Source organism: Vigna umbellata, chromosome 1, assembly GCF_029865625.1.
Source record: "Vigna umbellata cultivar VRB3 chromosome 1, Vumbellata_1.0, whole genome shotgun sequence".
NCBI classification, from domain to species: domain Eukaryota; kingdom Viridiplantae; phylum Streptophyta; class Magnoliopsida; order Fabales; family Fabaceae; genus Vigna; species Vigna umbellata.
Genome location: NC_142165.1, coordinates 49448149 through 49473878, shown reverse-complemented (window position 1 = coordinate 49473878; position 25730 = coordinate 49448149). Strand labels below are relative to the sequence as shown.

At 32.1% G+C, this 25730-nt stretch overlaps 2 protein-coding genes across 8 annotated transcripts; both read left to right on the top strand.

The window, feature by feature from the left end:
- The first annotated feature begins 3032 nt into the window (after positions 1-3032).
- LOC148205607 (cyclic phosphodiesterase-like) lies at positions 3033-7954 on the top strand. Of its 5 annotated transcripts, XM_088103596.1 has the most exons (5): positions 3033-3177; positions 3585-3704; positions 4294-4512; positions 7059-7383; positions 7464-7954. In XM_088103596.1, the coding sequence occupies exons 3-5, from the start codon at positions 4399-4401 to the stop codon at positions 7667-7669; spliced, it is 645 nt and encodes a 214-aa protein (XP_087959722.1). In that variant the 5' UTR covers positions 3033-3177; positions 3585-3704; positions 4294-4398; the 3' UTR covers positions 7670-7954. The 5 variants fall into 5 exon arrangements, with proteins under 5 accessions (XP_087959722.1, XP_087959724.1, XP_087959723.1 ...); XM_088103598.1 differs by lacking the exon at positions 3585-3704; XM_088103597.1 differs by lacking the exons at positions 3033-3177; positions 3585-3704 and adding an exon at positions 3743-3759.
- Positions 7955-17953: 9999 nt separating this feature from the next.
- Positions 17954-24237, top strand: LOC148205606 (floral homeotic protein AGAMOUS-like). Of its 3 annotated transcripts, XM_088103593.1 has the most exons (9): positions 17954-18112; positions 18475-18713; positions 21215-21296; positions 21469-21530; positions 21680-21779; positions 21916-21957; positions 22599-22640; positions 23574-23740; positions 23947-24237. In XM_088103593.1, the coding sequence occupies exons 2-9, from the start codon at positions 18484-18486 to the stop codon at positions 23948-23950; spliced, it is 729 nt and encodes a 242-aa protein (XP_087959719.1). In that variant the 5' UTR covers positions 17954-18112; positions 18475-18483; the 3' UTR covers positions 23951-24237. The 3 variants fall into 3 exon arrangements, with proteins under 3 accessions (XP_087959719.1, XP_087959721.1, XP_087959720.1); XM_088103595.1 differs by lacking the exon at positions 22599-22640; XM_088103594.1 differs by lacking the exon at positions 23947-24237 and having other exon boundaries at positions 23574-23744.
- Positions 24238-25730: the final 1493 nt, after the last annotated feature.

Below are 25730 nucleotides of genomic sequence, written 5' to 3'. Positions count from 1 at the left end.
ATACCCACTTTCGCATATCAGGGCTGACAAACTCGCCCAACAACTTCATTCTCACCTAGCGAGGCCTAAAAATCGATGCTCTCTAACTTGTAACTTGTTGGGCAAGTCATATTTTTGCCTAGCAACTTGAATACTAGAGGTTTGAGTTGGCATTTTTGCCCATCGAGGAGCTAGCTCGCCTAGAGAGTCATTCTGGCACCCAATGGTTATATTCTGTTCCTCCATGGGCGGTTTATAGTAATATAACCCTACAAGTGAGTTTTTTCTTCACATTTACAACATTGGGTGCAATTCTTTGGAGTGTGTATTTGTCTAAAAATCACTCTTTCTTATCCAATTATGCTTCCTTGAGTTTCAACTTGTTTTTCTCCACTAGAAGTGCTTCCGATTAACTTATTTTACACACCCAAAATAGGTATTAGAGGTAAACAAATATAAAACAACTAAAATACAAAAACAATGCAAAACAAGATAAACTTGAGGATTAAACAAGATAAAAACTATAAAGAAGTTGATTTTACTATTTGAAACAAACACACAAAATAGGTCAATAAATGTTATCAATAGTCTCACCCCTCAAAGGCCCCTCCAATACACTTGAAGTCAACCTAGGTAAGCTTTCCCCTTGAAATAACTAATTAGACAACTATATGGCACGAAATTTTCATAAATAATCATACATTATAACATAACCCAATATAATCCTAAATATAATTTTATGGCATGCAAAGAAAAATTATTTAGTAAAATATCAATTACTTTTTTTTAGAAGAAGTTACACAAAGTTACTACCCGATGCTAGGTAATCGCTGCCAACGATGATGCAACAAAAACTGGTTTTAGTACAATGTAAGACATTTTTATTTAATTTTAAATAATTTTCATCCCCATCTACCCATCAATCACAATTTTCCTAAGTCATAAAACACATTTTTCATGAGTCAAATATGTTTAAGCTTTAACTTTAATATAATATAAGGGTCATAAATAAAATCACCTTAGTACATCAGAAACACTAACATTATCCCAAGAAATCACTTAGTCACACATTCGCATAAATCACACTTATTCATCAAAGTTTTTACTAAGTCAACTCTTTAATCACCACTTTCATACCAATTTCATAACATTATCAATATTAACCATAATTCAACCAATCTAATCCAACCATTTCACCTACACTTGATAATTTCACAATACATAACAAATTTTCTTCCTCTCAAATTTCTTAACTTTCTCCGTACAAAATAAAATATCACAACTACTGACATTATTTATTAAACTTACATTTATCGTAAGGAATTTTCATGCTTTAGCAACATTCTTTCACTATAATTATTTCACCAATTTTATCTTTCAATAACAAAACATTAAATTTACAAGGAAATTAGCTTCTATCAAGAATTTTTCTATACAACTCTTTTTATATTCAATTCTAGCCTAAAGCCCCAACCTTCTCAATACCATTACAATTATGCCTTAACATGTTCTCAAAACATACCATATAAATTTTATTCAAGGTTCTTACAGGCTAACAACTCAAATGTTTCATTATCATGCAATACATCATAAACTAAAGCATGTCCTTATCAAGAACAACATAGAGCATAAAAACAAAAACCACAAAGTTACATTCAATTATATTCCCAAACAATTTAATTGTTATGTAGATTATAAACTCTCAATTTAAATCAATTTAAATGATTAGTTTTTCTCAACTATTTGATGACCTCTTATAATGGCTCTAGTATGCTCCCACACAATCCATAACTCAAAGCATCCTCTGTCTACACCAAAAAACATTAATTTGACAATTGAATTATATCACTCAACTTATAGGTCAACATAAACTCAGTTTGGGCATAAAAACACTACATGCAACCAAGAGAAGTTGCATGCACTCAAATCAAATTAAAGCTCAAAGGAAGAAAAAAATTGACTTACTCAAACAAATAAATTGATGGAGAGCTTTTGTAGTACTCACCAAGAGGAACACTTCTACGATCTCCAATCTTTAAAAGGATGAAAGGTGATCAAGGAATTGAAGAGAAAATAGAGAGAAAATAGGGAAAGAGTTTCAAACATGGTTGTTGTTTTAAGAAATGAGAACTTAAGTTTTTATAATCTTTTTATAACTTTTTAAACATAATTTTTTATTCCTTCTTGAACTTTCATACTACTCTAAAACTAATTTCCTCAATTCTCACACCAACATAATTCAATCTGTTATTTCCTAATTTTACTTATGGTCAACTTGATTAACTTTCTTGACTTTGACTTAAGTCAATTCTATTCATCTTGACCTAAGACTACATCAGACATGTCTAGTATCTATCCTACTTGACCTGGACTGGATGTGACTAAATTTTGTCAATATAGATTCAACTTAACTTAACTCAACATAAGTTATGTTAGTCTTATTTAATTTGTCTTAAATTAGACTCAACTTGATTAATAAAATTATATATAGCAAAAGACAAAAGTAAAAACACAAAAGATTATGGAATAATTTGATATTAGAAAATATATATTTTATTAAATAAGGTTTTAGTTAAATGTGAAAGGTAAGATAAAATATAATAAATAATTTTAAAAATAAAACAAATAAGTTATGTATAAAGTAAATATATTTATAACTATTAGTTAATATTTTTTTTATATAAATATTCTTTCTTTTGGAATATTTTCATTAAGTATAATTTAGTTGATATTAATAATAAATTTAAAAAATTGTTATTATTAATAATATTAATTTTATATTAATATTTTAATATTATTTAGAATAACTTAACTGAATAACTAATGTTGTAGTAATTTTAGAAATAATTATTTTATATATTAACATCTGTATTATATTATATTAAATTTCGTTAACAATATTTAGAATAATTAATTGTAATGTAAGTATATAAAGAGTAGTAATTAATATAAAATTAAAGAAATGATTATAGGATATAATAATTATGTTGGGAGTACAAAAAGGGAAAATAATAACTTTCAAACATATGAACACGTGTATCATCTTATGACCATTCACTTGACCAACAATGTAACACAGCCTCTGTTCTCCTTTCAAAAAGGAGAAAACAAAACAAACAATTTGGGATTCCAGCAGCCGCAAGCGCCTCTTCCTTGCTCATTTAAAATGGCAGCAAATCTAGCAAATTGCGATTTCAGGTTTCGCTCAATGCAGTTCTCTAAATTTTCTTTCCGTAATGTTCTTTTTATTTTTTCTTAACATCGCTTCGATTAATCTACTTTTTCCAATTTTTCGAAAAATGTTTGGATTGAGCATAATTTTCACTAATTAATATCTTTTATTTATTATTATTATTATTATTATTATTTATTATTATTATACTACTGTCATTTTATTAAAAATAATTGTATTGGTTTTTATTTAACATTATTACACAGATTTGAATTTTGACCTCTTTTATACTTTATATATTTTTTAAGAGTATTGATAACGATGAATACTTGCTTAAAGTAATGAGAAGAAAAAAATAAATATTTAATAGATATATTTATTTTTGTTACACGATTTCATTGGATTTGTTACTAAATCTGGATTGAAATTACAGTTGAGTTGAGAATTTTGTGATTCGTCTGAATGAGTGCATTTTGGTTGAAACTGGAATTTCACAAAAAGGGGCTTAGCTCTTACACTCGGTAGTGATTTGCAGTCTCAACAAAGTTTTTCGGTAAAATCTTCGAAAAACTCTTCTTCAATGAATACTGTGAATAATTCTTCCTATGGTATTTCCTCTTTCTCTAGGTATCCAACATCTATCATTCTTGACATAAACAAATTGGGAAACAAATTGTGTGTATGTTATAGTTATAGCCTCTTGGAATTTTTTGTTGCACTCCATCCAAGCTGTAAACATGGATTATGTAATGCTTGGTTTAGAAATTATGTCATCATGTCGTCTTCATCTTTAAAATATACACCATGTTCACCTTGAAGATGGAAAAAACAAAATCTTTCCACTGCTAGAACAGGAAAAGAAAATATTCGCCAACATGCCTCACATGGAGAGATGTATCTACCTCGAAATTTTGTTTGATCTCATATAATGACTGAGATAATGAGTAGGCTTGAGTGTTATTAGGAAGAATAGCAACAATTATTCTGTCATATCCTTTGCTGATGTATTTGAATAAGAACTTGATTGAAGTACTTTGATTACATCATTCAACATTGATATGTACTTGATTCTTTAATAACAACATGGGGTTATAAGTAAAATTTGATTTTGGAGGAATTAAAATATTATGTTTTTTCTGCAGAGAAAGTTTGACAGTGAACAAAGTAAAAATAGGTTTTGGGAAATCTCAAGCTTGAACCTAATTGTAGTGTTTGATTTGAAGTGAAGATCATTAGTGCTGAGTCTAATGAATCCAAGAACAGAGAAACTGGTGAAAAGGCTCATGATTGTAGCCACTGTTACTACTTCCTATTTTCTCCTAATTGCTAACTATGGTCCTAAATCCAATGTTGTTGACCTTGTAAGTTTCTTCCTTTTTCTCTCATATATATAAACATGGGTAACTTATTTCTATGATTTCTTCCATGCCCAACATGGTTTTTCCATTATATTTTTAAATTCCTACGTTGGTTTTCTATCTCTTGATGCACCATTTTCAACTTGTTTTTCTTTGTTTTTAGTATCTCTTGCAATTTTGAATTACGTTAATTGGTTTGGAGTTGGCTTTGCCTATTGATTTTCCTTATGTTTGCAAGGTCTGATGAATGGTTTGTTTGAATAAACTTTACTTTATGCACTTGTGGAGAGGAAAAAAACAAGTTTTTTATAGGTTGAAATTAGATTAGTTTATGCAAACTAACATGGTGAAAATCATTGATTTTTCCTTCTTATAATTCTTTTCCTGAAAGTGTTGATAGAGAAAATGAACCAAATAGACTAAAAAAACATGTGCTTTTGATACTTGTTTGATGATTGTTAAATGGAACCAAACTTAGATTGTCATTGTGGATGGTTTATGTAACAATATGAAATGGCTTGCAAGGAAGACAGTGTCAATCAATATCTATGTTGTTTTTTATTTTTGTTATTGACTTAGATATATGCCTTGTTTAAGGTGATCTCTCACGTTCAAAGAATTGTCACACAATCAATAGTTTAATTGTTTCAAGTACATAAGTAGTGTAGGATGTTATTCAAACCATATTATGTTAACACTCTTTATTTAATACTTCCATTTAACAACCTTAAAATTTTGTTAATATTACTTTTATTAGTAAAACGTAATATTTTTTTATTAAAAGAGGTTGTAAAGTAGAAGCAAGAAAAGATGGTGTTAAGATATAATTTCCCTTTCAATTATCCTGAGTCTTTTGCGTTGGTTGTGTAAGATGAGAGTGGATGTGTGAGTTTTGAAGTTGAAGTGAGTAAAAATGTACATTGTATAGCAATGAGAGTTAAGTGTTATAAGTCACAAAGATCCATAAATAAAAAATATTATAATTTGATTGAAAATATGAAATTTCTAGTTTGATTAGTTTCATGGAAAAGATGTCTTCTAGAAGAAAAAAAAAACTTTAATAGTTCATATCGGACCTAATAGACATATTAAAGAGTACGATCCAATAATGTTCTTTAAGTCTCTTTATTATGGAACAACTCAAATTTACATCTATTTGGGTGGGTGGGTCATATCCACGTATCATAACTAATGTCGATAGTTTGATATTATGGTTATTATTTATCATTTTGTTATTATTTACTACACTGTTATTATATGTTTTAAGTAAGTATTATCTCAACAGGAACATAGACCTACGATCCATCTTTATCCTATAAATACAATTAATATTTTTCAATGAATATTCATTTCATAAACATTCATACCTAGTGAGCTTGGTCGAATGACCACTCAAGGAGCTTATCCGAGTGACCAATCTGTCTAAGAGCTCATTCAAATGACTAATATACTTAAGAGCTCGACAGAATGACCAAACTACTTAAGAGGTCGACCGAATGGCCAATGTACTTAAGAGCTTGGTCGAATGGTCAATCTACTTCAAAACTTGACGAAATGGCCAATCTACTTAAGATTTGTCGGTCGAATGGTCAATACTCCTACATAACTCAACCGAATGGCCAAACCTTATACGAGTTCGGAAGAATGACTTTTACAAACACGACTAAATGGTCCAATCATATCATGAGTTCGGTTGAATAGGCAAACCATCTATAAATTACACAAGTCAGTCTAAGCCTGACCCAAGATCTTATATGATCACATATTATATCGATAGTTTTGTATTATAGTTATTATTTATCATTTCTTTATTATTTATTACACTATTATTATATATTTAAGTATTATCTCAATAAAAACATAGATGTATCTATATGTTGATTCTATAAATACAATTAATATTTTTCAAAACATATTCAAAGCGAGTCTCTTTCTAAACAAATGAAACTCTCAAAGCGATTGTCAAAATTTTGTCACAGTAAATCTACACTCAATATTATTCGAGTAACAATCCTAATATTTCTCATTTGCATTGCCCCTTATCGGATGCTGCACCTAATAGCATCATTGAGTTCTTACATGTATAAGGGTACATCAACAGACCCAAAATATTACATTCTGCATACAAGAGCAGCAAGCTTTACAACATATCTTCGTATAAGAATTAAAACTTTGACCCTCCATAACCTCACAATTATAGTGTTTATATTCCCTCTCAAAGGAATTGTTGTAGTTCTTGAGCGTAATATGTCTCTGTTATCTATTGCTATGTTAATGAAGATACTTTGGTTTGTTTGGTTTATTAATTCAGATACAAATACTGACAAAATGTTTGGAATGGAATTATATATTATGTGTTTTTTCTTTCAAAAATGATTTTTTTTTCTACACAAATTGACTTTTGTTTTTTAATACATTGCCTTGGAAGCTGGGAACTGTTTTCTAATTTTTAGCACAACTTGCAAATCTGAATCAAGCAACCCTAAATCTAAATCCCAATCAATTTCCACCCAATTTCATTCAATTTAATTTCGATTATGGCAAACGAGGCCGTGTATTCAGTGTGGGCGATTCCACCGGAAGACGTCGACGTCAGATGCGCCAACGTCATGACCGCTCTCCGATCTGACTTCGGCGGGCCCCACTTCCAACCCCACATCACCCTCGTTGGAGCCATCAAACTCACCGCCGATGACGCCCTCGCCAAGCTCCGATCAGCCTCCCAAGCCCTCAGGCCCTTCAACGTCACCGTCGACCGCGTCGCCACCGGCACCTTCTTCTACCAGTGCGTCTATCTCCTCCTTCGCCCCGATCTTCACCTCCTCGAAACCAGCGCCCACTACTGCACGCACTTCGGCTACGCCAGCTCCACCCGTAACTTTCCTTTCACTCTCCCACAAGAGAAAGAAATTTCTTAGTTTGAAACGTTGATGATTCGATTCCTGTTTCTGCAGCTTACATGCCGCACTTGAGTCTTCTCTACGGAGATTTGAGCGATGAGGAGAAGCAAAAGGCTCAAGAGAGGGTAAATGCCATTGATAACGCACTCGCTGGGTTGACCTTTGAGATAACTCGTGTTGCCTTGTACAAAACCGACACTGAAGACAAAACGCTCAAATCTTGGGAGAAAATTGCTGAATGCACTCTCACTCCAAATTAGCTTCTCAACTTCAATGGCAGTACTTCTTCTTGTTTCTTCATTTCCGTTTTATTCCCTCGTTCTTATGCTGCTTGCTTTGCAATTTCCATATTCAATGCAGAATAATGAAGGCACTGATACTTCAAATATTTATCGTATTCAGCCATTCACAAGTGTAAAATAACAAAACTATAAATGTGTTTACTGTCTAGTTTTTGTGGCCCATGATTGTGAAGCCATTAATCTGTGTAAGTTTTGTAGTGGCAACATTATTCACCCTTCTTCAAAGATTGTATTTTCACATGATTCCTCTGAACTAGCTTGATAACTATTACATTAAGTTTTAAGTTATGTTGTAACATGAGAAAATGTTTGGAACACAATCTTTCACGTTCTATTTCAATCTAGTCTTTTGTTGGGGACATTCGTGTAAGTCTCCTTAAATATATACATCTCATTTCGTATTTGGTTGTTCTCATTCTCAAACTATTGAGACCCAAGTTAAAGTACGCTACTAGTTCGAGTGTGTATATGCCAATAGCCTTAATGTAAGTAACACTAGGTCTCTTTAGGTACTGCTAGATACACCAATGTGTATTCCGGAGAGTTTCACTCTCCTCATTATACTCCAAGGGCAGGACTAATAGAAGAGAAAAAAAATGTTTCCATGAGGAAGAACTGAGAGGGAGCAGTTGCAGTGATGTTTGATGGGGGTAAAGCTCCGTATGAGTGAATCTGGTTTGTGATTCATGGTTTGATTTTAGAACACTAATATATGAGCTCATTCCTAACACAGTCTTATCTGTGCATACGACCAGGGTGTCATGAATAAGTACTGTGCAGTAGTTCTTATGGACGAGTCAAAGCACAAAACAGAGTAAAGCTACTCTCAAAATATCCCATTTGGCATATACCATCATTCCTGTATCTATTTTGTTTATGCATGTTTCAGGTTCGGGATTTTTTTTTACACTAGATAGATGCACCATTTGACAACTCACTTTTAGGGATATTTTAGTTATTAAAAATGTTAATTTATGTATTTTTAAAGAAAGTGAGATTAAAGGGTAAAGTAGTGAATGTACAATGTGTAAAAATTTGTTGGGTATCAAAATAACATTACCTTTCAGGTTATAGAATCGATCTTCAAGAAAGTATAAACTGATTTGACTTATAAAATAATTGTATAATTTTTTTATATTTTATTTTATGATAAAAGTAATTCTTTTATGCCCATTTAATTTAAATATCGACAAAGTCTTCAAAACTCAATTCGTCAGTCATGTGGGTGTGGCAGTGTGGCACGTTACTTGAACTGCTACTATTGTGATTATTGTTAAAATTAATAATTTTGTTTAATTTACTGACTAATAAACTAATAAGTTGGGTATATTACATTTTTTACTGGCAGATTTAAGCAATAGAATAATAAAATTTAATCACTAAGGTAACTAAATGACTATACCAGCAGTGCCAATAACACATCAAGGAAAGGAAACTTTATTAAAACGAGCATATAGAATTAGGTTAACTAATATTTCTTAGGAAACTTAAATCGAGACACACACGAAACTTATGTCCATGCAGGACAAAAACTTATACGAGTATTATGAATAGATATTATGTTAATTATTATAATATTTGTTGCTTTTTACGTATTATTGATTTGAGGGCAGAGCCAAAAAGACATATTTGGACAGACAGAGTAAAGACGTTACAGAAAAGAAAAACGGAAGGAGAACATCTAGGCTTTATAAGAATAATGACGTCTTTCAATTCTTGTGTCCATGGAGCAATGTCAGTATCATAATAAATGAAAATTATGATGATAGCTATAATAACTTTTAAGAAAATATTAGCTGTTGTAGGTTGATTTAAATTTTTCTTACTGACATGATTAACATTTTCTTTGATTTGTAAACTTATTTGACCTTCAATGGTTGTGTAAAAATATTTTTTACTTGTTTAATGTTGCAATAATTAATTTTTACTTCTTTTTTTCTCAATTATCAGTTTTTTATATTGTGAATGTATAATAATTGGTTGTTGATTTGAATATCTTAATTCACAGATCCTAAATCCACCGTACTATCTTAATAAGTGGGATTCAATACATATATTTTTTCTCGTTTCTATATCTTTACGCTGTCTCTATCTCTATATATCCAATTAGCTTAACAAAGCAGGGTTGACACCAGATTTAAAATAAACATATTTATGGCCTTAGATAATTGATGATATGCATAAGTTCATCTAGTTCTCCTCATTTGTTTGATCCAGTAAAATATGCAGTAGGAAATGGATATTCTGACCTTCAACACACGAGAACTTATAAGTAATAACACTCTCTTATTATTATAATAATAAAATAAAATTTACATTTACTTATATATTTTAAATTACTTTTATTTATATTTGATGTCGACTTTCAATATCTGTCTTTTGGTCAACATTTTTCTTCTCTCTTTTGAAATTTTCTTGACCTTAAGGCTTTTTTCGCTTCAATAAAAATGATTGTTCAAACGATTTGTTACAGACGTATTTGAGTTATAATTTGTGTTCGCATTAACGAATTTGAAAGGAAGTATGAGCGAATACTTATGGGATGCAGTGCATTATCCATCTGATGGCATGCGATTTAAGTTGATTATGTGTGAAAAACTCATTTTACCTCTGACAATATTTCATTTAAAACAAGTTAAAAAAACATCCAACATGATCAAATTGATTCTAGAAAGAGAAAGAATCAATTCCAATTGATAGTAATATATAAATAACGGATATGCATTACAGCTTTGCATTACTATTTGTTCACGCGTATTCTGAAACTTCGTCCATGCTTTCTTTACCAAGGAAGAGATTCCTAAGGCAACAATGGAGATTCTTGACTCAAATTTGAATGTCATTTTGACTGGAGCCATGACCATTATATATGCACTTCTTGTTGGTTATTAGAAGGTGTATGTAATATTATTAAGGGAAAGAAACTGGTTTCACCCAAGCGCTGGCTTTGTGTGTAATTTGTGTGTTTTCCAGGGACAAGCTAAGGGAAGTAAGGTTTAACTGTGGTGGATAGAGTCTTCGTGGGAGTAGTTTCTGGTGAGTCGTGGTTCAACGAAAATGCTCGTGGTTGACAGTTTGATGATGCAAGTTGTAGGGTACATGATAACCTCCTTGGTGGTGGAAATGGCGTTGAGCTTGGTGTCCTTCAAATACAGTGTTGTTTCATGTGAATCTCTTTTTGTAAATCGTCTTTGAGCAATGCATTGTTGACATCCAGTGAAAAGGTCATTGTTGGAGAGCCACTACAGCTATAAATAAACTAACAAAAGTCATCTTTTCCACGGGAGAACAAACATATATGGACAGGTCAAATACAATGGTGATAAAAGGGAGGTAAGAAGAGACAACAGTAGAAGAAACCATGAATAGGAGAGAGAAATCATAAAAATCCAAGATTCTCCAATCAAGACACTTAAAAAAGGAAAAAGAGCAACTTCAATGCTTGAAGAACTGTCTGAGAGGAGATGGGACGTGTGACAATGCACGATGAACCTGAAAGAGGAAAATGAGCGACCTTGACGCTCTAAATTGCTACTATACATGACACCATGCACGACGGAAAAGGGAGCAAATCCACAACTTCAAAAAGCACTGAGAGCGCGTAGGAGTTTCGATGAAGGCGTTGATGACATGGTGTTCGTTTGGCCGAGACGATCAAAACCATGTGATCGTTAGTCAAAACTAGAACTCTGGTAATGGCTACAGTAGAGCAGTAGATGGCGTTGCCGGCAGTGGTAGATGGCACTGCCGCCGACAACGGTGGATGTAGTGGTAAAGACAACAAAAGTTTTTTTTCTCAAAAGAACCTTAGACTCTAGATACCATAATGAATATAGTGAAAACTATCTATAAGATAATCTCCCTTGTGTTGAATATAGACAAAGGGTTTTTTATTTATAATAGAAGAAATATGAGCTAAGCCCAAAATACAAATAAGAAATAATAACAAACTAACTAAATATAAAAGATGAATATAAAATAAAGATAATATATCTAACAACCAAAATGGACATTTTGATAGTCTTCATTTTTTATCAATTAAAACATTATTTTTTTATATCATATTGGTCAAATCCTACACAAACTTTACTTACAATATTTACTTCCAAATTTACTCTCAATCACATCCTAAACTTTTCAAAAAAGAATACCCAATTTAGTCTAAAATCTCTTTAAATTTATCCACACTAGTGCAATCAAGAGAAACGACAGCAGTTGTTTTCGCTTATAGACAGCGGTTCCGCAACCGAGGCATATACAGGCGAGGCAAAAAGGATAGACTTTTTGCCTCAGTTTTGAACCGATTCAAAAAGGATTTAGATTATGCCTCGGTTCCCAAACAACCGAGGCAGTAAAGTGTTTTCAATGTTTTTAATCTCAACTGAGAGTGTTTCCTGGTTATGTTTTGTTTTTTCTATGCTCTTTTGCTTTCTCTATTCCTTCTCTTTTTAATCTCAACCGAGTCTAGAATTCTTGATCAAACATAGCAAGAAAGAAGCTCATTACCATTGGCAACTAAAATATAAAGATAACATACTGAAAAGAAAAACCATCCGCATATGAAACTTGCTGCTGAGTTCTCACTATTCAATGCAGCCACAAATTTAACAAAATAAGTACATATAAACAGAACTTATGATTGTGCTAGAAAAAAGAAGGAAAGAAGATATGAATGATAGAAGGAAGAAAACAGATAGAAACACAATTTTGAGACAAAAAAAAACAATATGTGGCTTGATTATCACGAACCAGTGGCACCCAAACTCCATCAACGCGTTCTCACTGCCAAATCCTTTGATTATCACGAACCAGTGGCACCCAAACTCCAACCTGCATTAACAACCCAAATTTTCAACCCCAATCAGAAGCCCCTGACGGAGGTGCAATTGGAGCTCTCCAATAGGCTTCAAATATGGACGCGCTGCACCTTCCTCGAGTATACGGTGGAGGAGATCCTGTTGACCACCAACAACTTCTCCAAGCGACTGAGGTTGAAGTCTGGCGGAGATTGGAGCAATGTTTACCAGAGACGCTTCAACCACTCCATCAAGATGCTCCCTTTCTTTCTCTCTCTTCTTTCCCAGCGAGCAACCAGAAGCCGTAGAGCAACCTAAGAAGCAGAACACCCATTTCGCCATCCACCTGCATAGACACTATCTTGACCGATTAATAGGTGGAACCAAGGTTTTAAACGGTGGAAAAGAGGAATGAATAGAGGAAAATAGGTTTAATCGGTAAAAAAGTGGTTTTATGGTCGCTAAGGCTGAAGAAAGGTAAAACATGGAAGAAGAATGTTGGATCTGTGAAGGAAACTAGACTTATAGTGCGAAGGAGAGGTGGATATGTAATGGAGGTTGGCGATGAGGAGATGCGCTCTCCAGAGAGAAATTGGCTCGCAAGAGTGCGTAGAGACGCGGCTAACCGCCACCAATCGCCGCTCCACGAGAAAAGAGTTTCCGCCATCGCAGCACCGTCGTCGCTGTCTCGCCGCACCGTCGTCGCTGTCTCGCCACACAGTCGCCGCTCTCATCACCATCACACATCGTAGAGAAAAAGGAGAAGAGGAGAGTGGTGCTAGGTTTTTGGGGAAAATCATTTTTCTTATCTCGCACCGTCGCAAAGGCTAGGTTTTCTTTCCTTTTCTTTACATAGTTTTCAATGTTTCCTTGTAATTTAGTTAGAAGCATGGTTTCTGTTTTAGTGGGATTCAATTATTATACTCATCACATAATCAAACTTCCTCTCAACTTGGTCCTAAGAAATTTCTCCATTTTATTACCAAGAATAGCATTTAACTCATAATATTCACCAAATTCGTAATTTAACACGTGAAAAAATTGGGAGATGTTGCAACTTTAAATTTTGGTTCTTTTCTACTCATTTGCAAGATAACTTCAAAATATCCCTTTCACATTTGGCAGTTTTGGCATGTATGTTTCATTTTTCAAGAATCTGAGCAATCTAGTCATTGGAGAATATTAACTCCGCCAAATATTATGTAATTTCGGATGTATGACCATCATCTTTTCTTGATAGTTAAAAGTTAAATTCGTATCTAGTTTTGGACCGAATCATATTATATTATAACTGCTGATCATCTCTCTCAACTGAAAATATGCTATATATTTTTTTTAACACAGTGAGAACATTCTTGTTCTATATATCAGTTACTAAATATTTTCTCTCATTCCTTAACAACGGAAAATGATAACCACAAACGCACGTGGAAGGGAGGGGAAGAGAACTCTCAAAATGTTAGAATTATCGATAAATTTAAGCAACAAAATAATAAAAACTTAATCACTAAGGCAAGAAAAAAAAAGCAGTTTCCAACCCTTTTGACCATTGACTCATGTCATGTAATAACTATTGAAATTTTATCGATAAAAATAAATCTGGTAAAACAAAATTTATTTGATAAATTTTATTGAAAGATTTTATAATTTAAATTATTGATAAAAATATTTGTTAGTAATGAATTTGTCGATAAAATAATACATAAATTATAATTTATATTACAAAAAAAATATTTTTAACGGTAACGTATTCAACGGTAAATTTTATTGATAATATATAATTCTTATTACGGAGGAATTTTTAAATGAGTGGTAAATTTCTCACAAAGTTTGATAAAACTGATTTTGTACATTATTGATAGATAGAATTCATCAATAATTAGTGATAAATTTGCTATTTATTGATAAAACTTATTGATGACCATTTTACAAACAAATTTGTTATCTCTATAATCTATCGATAAACTAAAATTACCGATAAAGTTTTGCTATTACAACCAAATTGTCTGTCGTTGGTTAGCAATTTTCTTACAGTGCTAATTTAAAGTATTTGAATTAAAAAGCTAAAGTTGTATATTGATGAGAAGAAAGTTAAGAAAGGGAAAATAAGAGGAAGGAAAGAAATAATTAAAGAGAGAGGAAGTTAAATACTATATGAGTAGGTTTTCCAAAAAACAGCATTTGATCTGGTTTGAAGGGTTGGAGTTTTAGTTAGAAGATGATAAAAGTAGAAAAGAAGAGTTAATTAATAAAAGCTAGTAGGAGTTAATTAATCGAAGGTTATGAAGTTTGTGGGTAAGATAGAACATGTGCATTGTACTGTGAATGGTATAGATGTCTAAGATGTGTTGGCAATAGGGATGGATAGGTATTGTGTGGCAGAATGTGTGATGAATAGACCAATCTGTAGCCACTGGACAATTTCACTTGCTATGTCCAATCAAGTTATGTTTGTGAGAGTTGAGAGTTGGGGTATCCATGCTAAACTCATAACCTATTCTGAAACTATGCACAAAAAAGGAATTCACTCAAGTACCTATCATCAATTCAACTATTGTTAGAAATCACTCCATTTCTCTTTTTTCTTCCATTCAAATCCTACTTTTACTTTAACATCCATTCTTCTTCTTCTTCTTCTTCTTCTCATTAAACCATTTTCTCCTGTTGCTTAATCAACAAGACAACTTTCTTCATTTCCTAATAACTTTTTTTTTCTTCTCTAGTTATTTAAAATTTTAATATGCATGATAATTCTCAGTCTGTATATAGATATCTTAAAATAGAGAACTGGAATTTAGCAATCATATATATTAAACACATTAGCAGTAAATATTTGGACATTGTTATCATATACTTGAAATTTATTACTTTTATAATAATTATATAGATACCCTACCTTCTTATTTAAAATGATTTATTCAACTAACAATGTGATTTTTAAAAATTTAAGATTTAAAGATGATATTTTTTTCTCGCTGAAATGATTTTGAAAATTTTCTTTTCTGTACAAAATAAACATTTTTTAAAATTAAAAATAATGTCAAATGAAATTATCACACACACACACACACACACACACACACACACACACACACACACACACACACACACACACACACACACACACACACACACACACACACACACACACACACACACACACATATATATATATATATATATATATATATATAAACCATTTGTGTGTGTAGATTCTTAAAGCTTGGAGTCCAAATTAAAAGATAAAAGTTTAACTCTAACAAAAAAAATCTGTAAAATTTACAACTTCATATGTAATCTAATTATATATTGCGAGAAAGAAAAACTTCAACATTGGTTAAGGATAAATTACATTTAACTCAACTTTAAAATATGGATAATGATTGTGATATTTTATTGTACTTACAATACCCGAGTCTATTATTTTCACTTATTTTTTTATTTTGTGAATTCGAATGGAGCGAAATATCTATGAAGACATTCTAATACTTAATCTTAAATCAGCAACATGTAAACACAATAAAATATAATAATTAAAAAACATTGTGTATTACGTAAATGGTACTGTATTTATAATATTCTAATAGATCATTACTTTGGATGAGTTAAAATTAATTAAGTCTAAAATGTATTAATACTTTATTAATGTGTGTTATTTTATCTTAACACGATAATTCTCACTTATACTGTACATTTATAATCAAATTAAACAAGATAAGATCGGAAAAAATAAAATAAAAAAATATATATGGATGGCCCACATTAAAGAAGCACACCAGCTGTAGGAGGATAGAGAGGATGAATTGTCACATACTTTTCCATTGGGTCACCACAATGCATTGAGGTACAATACAAACATAACAGTGACAAAAAAATGTCCCCAACATTAACTAATACAACTCCAACGTTAAATCAACAAATTCATTAAGGAGAGGTTTAATGGTATTCATTAAGGATTACAAAACCTTCAAAAGGGACTAAAAAGAATAAAACTTTGTTGTATTGTCAGTTTGTTACAAAAGTTAATACCATCATACTCCCAAGAATCAGAATTCTTTGACGGGACTTTGTGTGTAGCTGTAGCATACCCTAAATGGAAAATTAGCAATATCATGCATTAAATATACCTGCAAGTTCAACAAAAATTTTACTTGCTACAACAACACTCGTATTTTCGTTTTTTATTTTATTTTTCAATCATACACTGCACCTTCTTTTTAAATTTTTATTTAATTCTTTCCTGTGTGATTTAAAAAAAAATATTTTTTTTTGTAATTAAAGTAAAATAAAAGTATTCACCAAAGTTCTAAAAGTCACTAATTTTTTTGCCAAATGAAAACTGCGCATCTGTTTCTGACTTAGAGTACATTTATTGTATACTGATCTGCGTATCACTTACGTAACTGTTTGCAAATAAAGGTTGCTTCTTTCTCGTAACTTTAGAATTATTTGATTCGATAGGATTTTGTTAAAGCATAAAAAAACATATATTTACTTATTATAGTTTTTAATTGTGGAAAAAGTTTCAAAATTTAGTTTATTTCTCAATCATCATGCTATTAATGTAAACTATTTACCAATTTTATTAATAATTAATGTTGATATGTTAGAATTTGATTGGACTTTCTATATATAATTTTTTATTCATAAAACTTTAGCAATTTACTTAATTTAACTCAGACTAACAACGATATCAAAAGTTTAATCAGTTCATTCCACTCTTAGAGTACATTATAAATTAAGACACTAATCAATTCACAACATATACAAAATTAAATGGTACACGCAAAACATCATGTATATTGTACAAGACTGTTGTATTCTTAATAAATTTCTTTGTAGACCTTTTTTTTACAATGATTTTTCAATATATATCTTTTACTTCATAGTTTTTTTTTTAAAATTTAAACTGAATTATATGTAAAAACCAATGTTATTATGCTATAGATAACACAAAATACTCATTACTGATAGACAGTCTCTAAGACTATAAGAAATTTTGCAACAGTTACAGTTGCAGCATGAAGCACTTTGAGTCATACTTGTTCACATTTTTCACTGCAAAAATTTAAAACCTCACACCAATATGTAAAAGAGTTTCCACTGACTGAATCAATGAATCATATCATGAAATATCTCTTGTGCTATGTTTGCAACTTCGCTCCACGTCCCTTTCACCCCATTAATAATCCTTTCCACCACACCCTCTCTCTCATGCCCTACTACTTCCCTCACTCGTGAATCAGTTTTTTAAAAGTGAAAAATATTGTTAAGTTAAAGTTAATTTCATTCACCTCAAGTGATTCAACGAATTAGAAAAAAAAAAAAAGTTAATAAAACATATACATACAGATGCAGATTTTTGTGTGAGTGTATACACACTTTGTTTCATATGCATAAACCATTATATTATAAAAGAAATCTTGTTTTTCACTTTATAAATACCCATCTTTGGCCAACTTGCTCTCATTTTCTGATATCTCCTGCTTGATCTGCTAAGTGGAAAAAAGAGAGAAATACACACACACACAGACACCATGCTGCTAAGGGCTTGAACCTGCTCCCCTGTCCTGAATATAACTTCTCCATTTTGTTTCCTCACCAGGTTAGTGAGCAAAATACTCAAACATCACCTAAAATCCCTTCTCAGTGATTCACCACTTTTTTGGGGTCAATCAAACATATTTTCCCTTGATACCAAGATTTGGCAACACAACTATAGCTAGATTGTGAACTGTTATCATTACAAGCAAAGGAAAGTTTGAAGCTAAATATGTACATATATATAGCTAATGATTTAAAAGTTGGGTTGAGGCCTTTAGGGGTGCTTCCATTTCTTGTTTTTACACTTTAGATTCTTCCTAACCACACACAAATAGCTGAAAAAGATCAAAGTTTACTTAGTTTTTTCTGAAGGTTGTCTTTTTTGTGAGGACAATCAATAAGTTGATGTTTTACTTGATTCAGCTTCCAGTCATGGCTTTTCCAAACCAATCCATGTCATCGGTTTCTCCCGAGAGAAAGATGGGAAGGGGGAAGATTGAGATCAAGAGGATTGAGAACACCACCAGTCGACAAGTTACCTTCTGCAAGCGCAGAAATGGCTTGCTCAAGAAGGCATATGAGTTATCTGTGCTTTGTGATGCAGAGGTTGCTCTGATAGTCTTTTCAAACCGTGGCCGCCTGTATGAATATGCTAATAACAGGTTTTGCTTCTTCTTTGTTTTCCATCTCTTCATTAATTCATACCTTGGGCTATTTCAAGCTTTATTTATGTTCTTACCAATTTTTTTCCTTCAGTTTTTGCTGCTTCGTTTGGGAATGTTAAATTTATAATTTTGCCTTTGCTAAACAATCTTATGAAGCATTTTGTGATGAAGAAGCTAGGGTAGAGTTAATTTTTCTTCTTTTATTCTTCGTCTGGTTGATTTCTGTAACCAAGGTTCACTTGTCTTTGTTTATTTTGGCCTTTTTCCTTCTATGAGCTTTTAAGCTCATTCTCCTTCTCTATTTTTTTTTTCTGTTATGACACTTATATTCCCAGTTCTTGATTTGGTGGGCACACAGATCTGGTGTAATAGATTGATATAGAAGCACTATGGTTGTTAACTTGTTGCAAGAGGAAAGGATTTGGGGATGCTATGAAGGTCTGTGATATCAGCCAATCCCTAAAACTAGTCCTCTTGAACTTTTCGTTTCCTTTTTCTCCTTCTATCACTTCCACTCCTCCTTTCTCTCTCTCTTTCTTTACCCATCTAACAGCTAAAGTTGTCATGTTTCCATTAGCCTCAGTCCAAACACCTTGCCACTTTCTTAACAATAAACAAAAAGAAAATATCAAATTACAGTCTCAACAAATTAATTATCAACGACTCAAAGACTTAAACTGAAATAAATAAGCGAGTAAATATAAATTAAAATAGCTATTTTTCAACCCATTACAACAGAATCTTCACTGAAACATTGGGATTTGACACCCCTTGCAAGATCTCAGTCTGGGTTAAAAGTAACCCTAGAAATTAGGGTTTTATTGCTGACCGAAACATAGTTTAGCGTAACTAAGCATAGGGGAAGGGAAAAGAAACAAAGAAGCTTTTTTCGCATCTCAGCGTGACAAAAACGTGAAAACAGTCAAATTTAATCGCACAACATTTATTTCTCTCTGATTTGTTTTAGGAAATGAAGTTTTGGTAACTATGGTTAGGGCTTTTGAAGGAATAAGGAGGGGGTAGAGTAGGATTTGTTTGTCTTTGTAGAAAGAATCTTTGGACACGTCACACGGGATTTTTCAGTTCTCGACTTTTGACAGAAGGTTTTAACTAAGTCATACTTGGAAGTTGGAATTGGTATCTCTTTAACTCGTGCATCTGATAACCCTAAAGTTGGATCTTCTACAACTGGGAAACTCTCTCCTCAGCCTAGAGTAAAAATTCTTTTACATAGCTTTGAAACAGCAAAAGACAATTGAAGAGAGTGATGAAACAATGAGCGTCCGAACTGGCTCGTCATAATTTCACTGGTAGCTGTTGGAGCCTTTGCATTTGCTCAAGATCTTACACTTGCATATTTGTGAAAGTTGTAGACTGAGAAAGAAAAAGAAAGAGAAGGGTTTTCTTGGCTTAATGAGAGAGAGTGTGTAAGTGAGGTAAATGGGGGCAGAGACAACGTACGACAATTTGAGATAGCCAATGAGAGACTTCTGAGCATTTTGGCTTCTTCCATGCAATTTGAAGCGTACAATTACTGCTCCTGCTTCCTGATAATTGCAGTAGCTGAAATGAACGGCTGTGATGGACACACACTTTCACACAGAAAAAACTGAGAAAAGAAAATTCATACTTTATAACATGACACACTGTACCATATGACTTTAAAAGCTAGCACCAAAAATTACATGGTTATTACTAAAGTTTTTTTAAATTCGTAGAGTTGTGTTCTTTAGCTATATCGTGGGTCAAATGAAAAAAATGGATTTTTTTAATAGAGATAAAACGAATTTCACTGTTTTGTGTATACATCAAGGAGTATCCATGATTGGAAAATATTCTTAATGCTAACATGGGAAAACAAATTAGAAGGTTAGAATCGAGGTGGGCAATGGGGTGTGGCTGAGAGCATTATCCACTGTGAGATGGGTTTCCTTTAAGTTGCAGAGAAAAACTATGTCTAGAAGTGGTTGAACCAATCATATTGTGGGAACCTGTGCCACCGTGGCAGCAGCACCCAATCATGGCTCGAGGATATTAAGGTATCATCAGTTCATTGAAAACTGGAAAGCTTCTGTTTCTTGTTATTTTAAGATTTTATTTTTATCACATCCAATCAGACTTTGACATGGAGATTTCTGAGAAATAGATAATCTGATTTTGCTTTTTGTTGCCTTCAAGGTTCAGTCGACTGAACCAGTTGGATGATTTGACATTCATCCATTGCCAAACTCTATGGTTAATCTCCAACTGATCCAACACACTTTTCCTTTTCCCTTTTCTGTTCTTTTATGTGTGCACAAAGTAAGAAACATACGTGTACATTTATAATCTTGTAACATGAAAGTTTGTGAATGTATATAAGATTTTTGTTTTTCATAACGAGGTCATAATCTTGCAGAATATTAAATTGTAAGTGATCTTATTGCTATGATGACAACCCTTTTGTTCATTAGATGGCATTTTCATATAAATTGTAAGTGTTCTTATTGTTATCATAGTGTCAAAGCTTCAATTGAGAGATACAAGAAAGCAAGTTCAGATTCATCTAATGGTGGATCTGCTTCTGAGGCTAATGCTCAGGTATTATTAATTCCTGCTATAAACTTTTTCAAGACAGCTATAAACTAAATCCCTCAGCTTTATTTGAACCTAATTATCGAAGCATAAACATCAAACATCTTGCAGAATTTTTTTTTTGAATGAAATTGAAATGAGTAAACTAACTTTTCTAACCATTATTTCATAATTTCAGTTTTACCAGCAAGAAGCTGCCAAACTGCGAGTTCAAATCAGCAATCTGCAGAATCACAATAGGCAAGTTGGATATTCATTATGTATTAAGATTAGGATACTAGAAAAGTTTCACTGCTATAAAACAATATGAACATATCTTAAGTATTTTAATGAATATTTTATTTACAATTAGTGTTGTTCAAATATGGTAATAATGTTTTGAATTGCAGGCAAATGATGGGTGAGGCTTTGAGCGATATGGATGCCAAGGATCTCAAAAACCTAGAGACTAAATTAGAAAAAGGAATTAGCAGAATTCGATCAAAGAAGGTATTTCTGTAACAAGAAGTTTCTTTCTATACATCCTTTTAAAGAATAAAATATAATCTATATTTAGCTTGTTAGTGTGGTGTTCTAATTTTGTCTTCTTTTCTTTTTTGTGATACTTTCCAAACACGTACGTCAGAATGAGCTGCTATTTGCAGAAATTGAGTACATGCAAAAGAGGGTAAATGTTTTCCTTACTCTTCAAATTTTTAAGGTCATTTTTTTGCATTATTTGTCTTTTTCTGCAATATGTCATTGGTTTTGAAAGGTGAATACTATATTAGTTTGTGATTTCATTCTAATTGCCTCCACATTAAAACTGAGTGTGTGATTATAATGTATAGGTTTAGCCCAGTCACCTCAGATAGGTTTCACAAATATCTGAATTATTGGGTCTTTTCAGATGTTTTGCATCTGTTTATTTGTCAGTTTCCTTTCAATTTGGTCAATTTTGGAGGTTTCCTAAACTAGTCCTTTGTGGAATAGGCTATGAACTTTGAACATTCATAAAACACATTAATATAGAAATAACGTTATTATATCATATGAACTAGAAGTTCGTACGTACAGCAGTAATCTTTGACCACTGTTGAATTTATGTCTGTCATTTCTATGTGATTATTTTTAGGTTTTGGATTGCAGTTTGGACAATTTCTGTAATGAAAGTTTGGCTGACACTATTTTTTCCTTCTATTCCTGTTGTTCCTTAATTGTTCAAATTCATATATACGTGCCTGTAATTTATTTTTTTTGGGAGGGGGTACAAAATTTCTTCTATAATGGATTTCAAAGCATATAAGTTAACTAAAATGTGCGTTACAGGAGACAGACTTGCACAATAACAACCAGCTTCTTAGAGCAAAGGTTTGTCACATGGCACTCTATGGTTAATTTTTACTCTTTCTTATGGTTTTTTTAAGAAAAATTATTCATGTATACCAAAATGGTTTATCAACACTTATTAGGAAGAGAAATTCCAAATGAACTCTCCACAACTACCTCAGAAGATACCATGTAATAAGTGGTATTAGGGGCTTGTTAGCAAATTTAGTTTCAGAAGAAAAAAAATATTGTTACTTCTCTTTGTACTCAGTTTCCTAAATTAAGAAGCTAGAGACTGTTTTGGGGATCAAGGGTTATAAAGAAACACTCTAGTGTAACAATATTATAATTTTATTTAAGTAATTTCTCTTTTTTGAAAATCAATATCACGTACTAGTTTATTATGCAAAAACTTAAATTTATCCCACATCAAATCCCTCCGAGATACAGAAGCAATATCAGAATGACAAAAACACATGCAACCTTTTTGTGTTAAAAACCTACATGCTTTCAAGCCTTGTTAGGAATATCCTACTAATAAGAAGTAATAAAATTTTGCAGATCTTCACTTCTAGGAATATTTTTTATAGTACTAAGCAAACACTAACAATTATCATTCTAAACTTGATCTGCAATAATATAAAGTTGGTATTTTTTTCAATATTAGAAACACTAACAATGTTAGAAAAAGAATATCTGTCTGTCAGCCCAAAACTTAATCTGTTCTTGACCATTAACAGTAGTATACATGAATATTTATAGACCTCATTTCATTCACACGATTATTTTATAAAATGTTATATTATAGATTTTTCCTCCTATCTTATGTTTTTCTATGTTGTTCTAAAAATTGTATTAAAGTTTAATACTTATATATTAGGTGTTTCTGTATTATTTTGCATTACATTTTAATAGAATATTTAGTATAGTGAAAATATAATGTGTTTGTGATTATTTTTTGGTTTGAGAGTGTAGATGGCAGAAAGGGAAAGGAGTGAGCATAATGTTAACGTGTTGTCTGGAAGCACAAGCTACGAATCAATGCAATCTCAGTTTGATTCTCGTGGCTTCTTCCAAGTCACTGGATTACAACCCAATAATAACCAGTATGCTGGACAAGACCACATGTCCCTCCAATTTGTGTAAGCTTTCTCTCTTGCAATACCAACATGATTCACTATATAACCTTTTCATAAATCACATATGGTTTATAAAAAAACTCTCAAAAATATTTATCCAAACATACTCAAAATAATAAATCTGATAGCTTTACACAGTCTTATATCAGGTCCAAATATACAAGAAATGAAAACCCTAAATCTAATTACTGTTCCTTTATCTTGTGCAGTTGAAGAGTTTAAGGTTGAGAAGGATAAAGACTAAGATTTAGTATTGTTATTCAGTATGATATGTAGGAATGGTGATGCCTAGGGAATATGCAGAACTGAAGAGGTGAAATTCATTTAAGTATTCCCCTAATATGTTGTGACTTTGTAGACTTTAATAAGGTACCCTACTATAACCATGTGAAAGGTTCTATGGACTGTTAGTGTGTATACTGATACTCTGAATACAGAGATTGAACCATGGCATATTTGTCAACTTTTGTTAATTTTCCATTCAAATAGTCTTTCTTATATATCTTTTTCACATTTCACTTACTATGATTTCAAGGTCTTTTACATGCAATTGTTCTTCTTTCTTTTCAATTATTTTTGTTTTCTTAAATGTAAACATATCTTTTTATTTTGTTTCTTTTAAGAATTCGATTAATGGATTTTTTTTTTTTACATTTTAAAGTTTTCTAAATTTTTATATAATCATATTTTTTTAGTTTGATGTATTTATTTTGATAATATATTTTTCTTATAATATTTTATATGCTAAAATAATATTTTAATGCCTGTAATATAAAAATAGATGTAAAATTTTTTTAAATAATTTTTATTATTAAATTTATACATGATTCTTACTTATTAGTATTTAAAATAATAATAATAATAATATATATGAATAGATAAAATTATTTAAAATAATAATAGTAATAAAATCGCATAAAATTTAATAATAAAACTTATTTAAAAATTACATAAAATTAAAAATATTTAGGTTTAATATATCATTTGGTTCCTATTTTTGCGGGTTTGGTTCAAAATGGTCCTACCTTTTGAAAAAGTTAAGTAAAGCCCCATATTTTGTTTAAAAATGTTAATTCGGTCCTTTTCGTAACATAACGGTACTGTTTACAGACAACGGTCCTTTTCGTGGATGCCGTTAAAAACATAACAGTATTGTTTACAGACAAAGATGGTTTTTGGTCAGCCTACTAAAAAGCAAGCTCATTTTCCACACAATATTAAGAAATTTCTTGGTGGGTCCACAATGTTCATCAACAAGAGTAACAGTACTGGAAACTATTTGGGTGTTTCATCTTAATCTTTGTCACATTATAAAACTCACTGCATGTCTATCTCTTTGAGCAGAAAACCAAACCAAAACAGAGTCCACTACAAAAAAGAAGGGCATTACCGAAGGCCAGAAGCCCTCGGAAACAGCCAAAAACCGTCGGTAGAAGGTAATTACCGAAGGCTTATCGACGGCCAAAGAGCCCTCGGTAAATCCCTTGTCGCTAACATTTACCGAGGGCTTTTGCCCTTCGGTAATTACCGAGGGCCAGAAGCCTTCGGTAATTACCGAAGGCTTTTGGCCCTCGGTAATTACCGAAGGGCAAAAGCCTTCGGTAATTTCCGAAGGGCGAAAAAAAAAACAGGGCGCCGGGCTGCTGCAGAATGTGAGACTCTCTGTAAAGTCGCGCCCGGCGCCCCCTTTGTCGCGCCTGGGCGTGAGACTCTCTGTAAAGTCGCGCCCGGCGCCCCCTTTGTCGCGCCTGAGCGTGAGACTCTCTATATCACTTCTTCCTCACTTCTCATTACAACCATCTCCTAAATATAGCTAACTTATGAGCATATTCTATGCTTCTATCACCCAAGTACAAAACCCAATGAGAAAATAAATGCTTCTCCATACACAGATGTCACAAACCTCTAGGCTTGGTTTGGACAAGAAGTAACATGTGTAGTGTTTGGAGAATATAACGAACAAAAAATTTAAGGCAAAAGTGTATAGAGAAGC

Excerpts from the sequence above, each read along its gene's own strand:
- LOC148205606 (XM_088103593.1), top strand. The coding sequence starts at position 18,484 with ATGGCTTTTCCAAACCAATCCATGTCATCGGTTTCTCCCGAGAGAAAG. Across the intron at positions 18,714-21,214 it reads TATGAATATGCTAATAACAG|TGTCAAAGCTTCAATTGAGA; the intron begins GTTTTGCTTCTT and ends TTGTTATCATAG. Across the intron at positions 21,780-21,915 it reads GCAGAATTCGATCAAAGAAG|AATGAGCTGCTATTTGCAGA; the intron begins GTATTTCTGTAA and ends CACGTACGTCAG.
- LOC148205607 (XM_088103598.1), top strand. The coding sequence starts at position 4,399 with ATGAATCCAAGAACAGAGAAACTGGTGAAAAGGCTCATGATTGTAGCC. Across the intron at positions 4,513-7,058 it reads AATCCAATGTTGTTGACCTT|GCCGTGTATTCAGTGTGGGC; the intron begins GTAAGTTTCTTC and ends ATGGCAAACGAG. Across the intron at positions 7,384-7,463 it reads CGGCTACGCCAGCTCCACCC|CTTACATGCCGCACTTGAGT; the intron begins GTAACTTTCCTT and ends CTGTTTCTGCAG.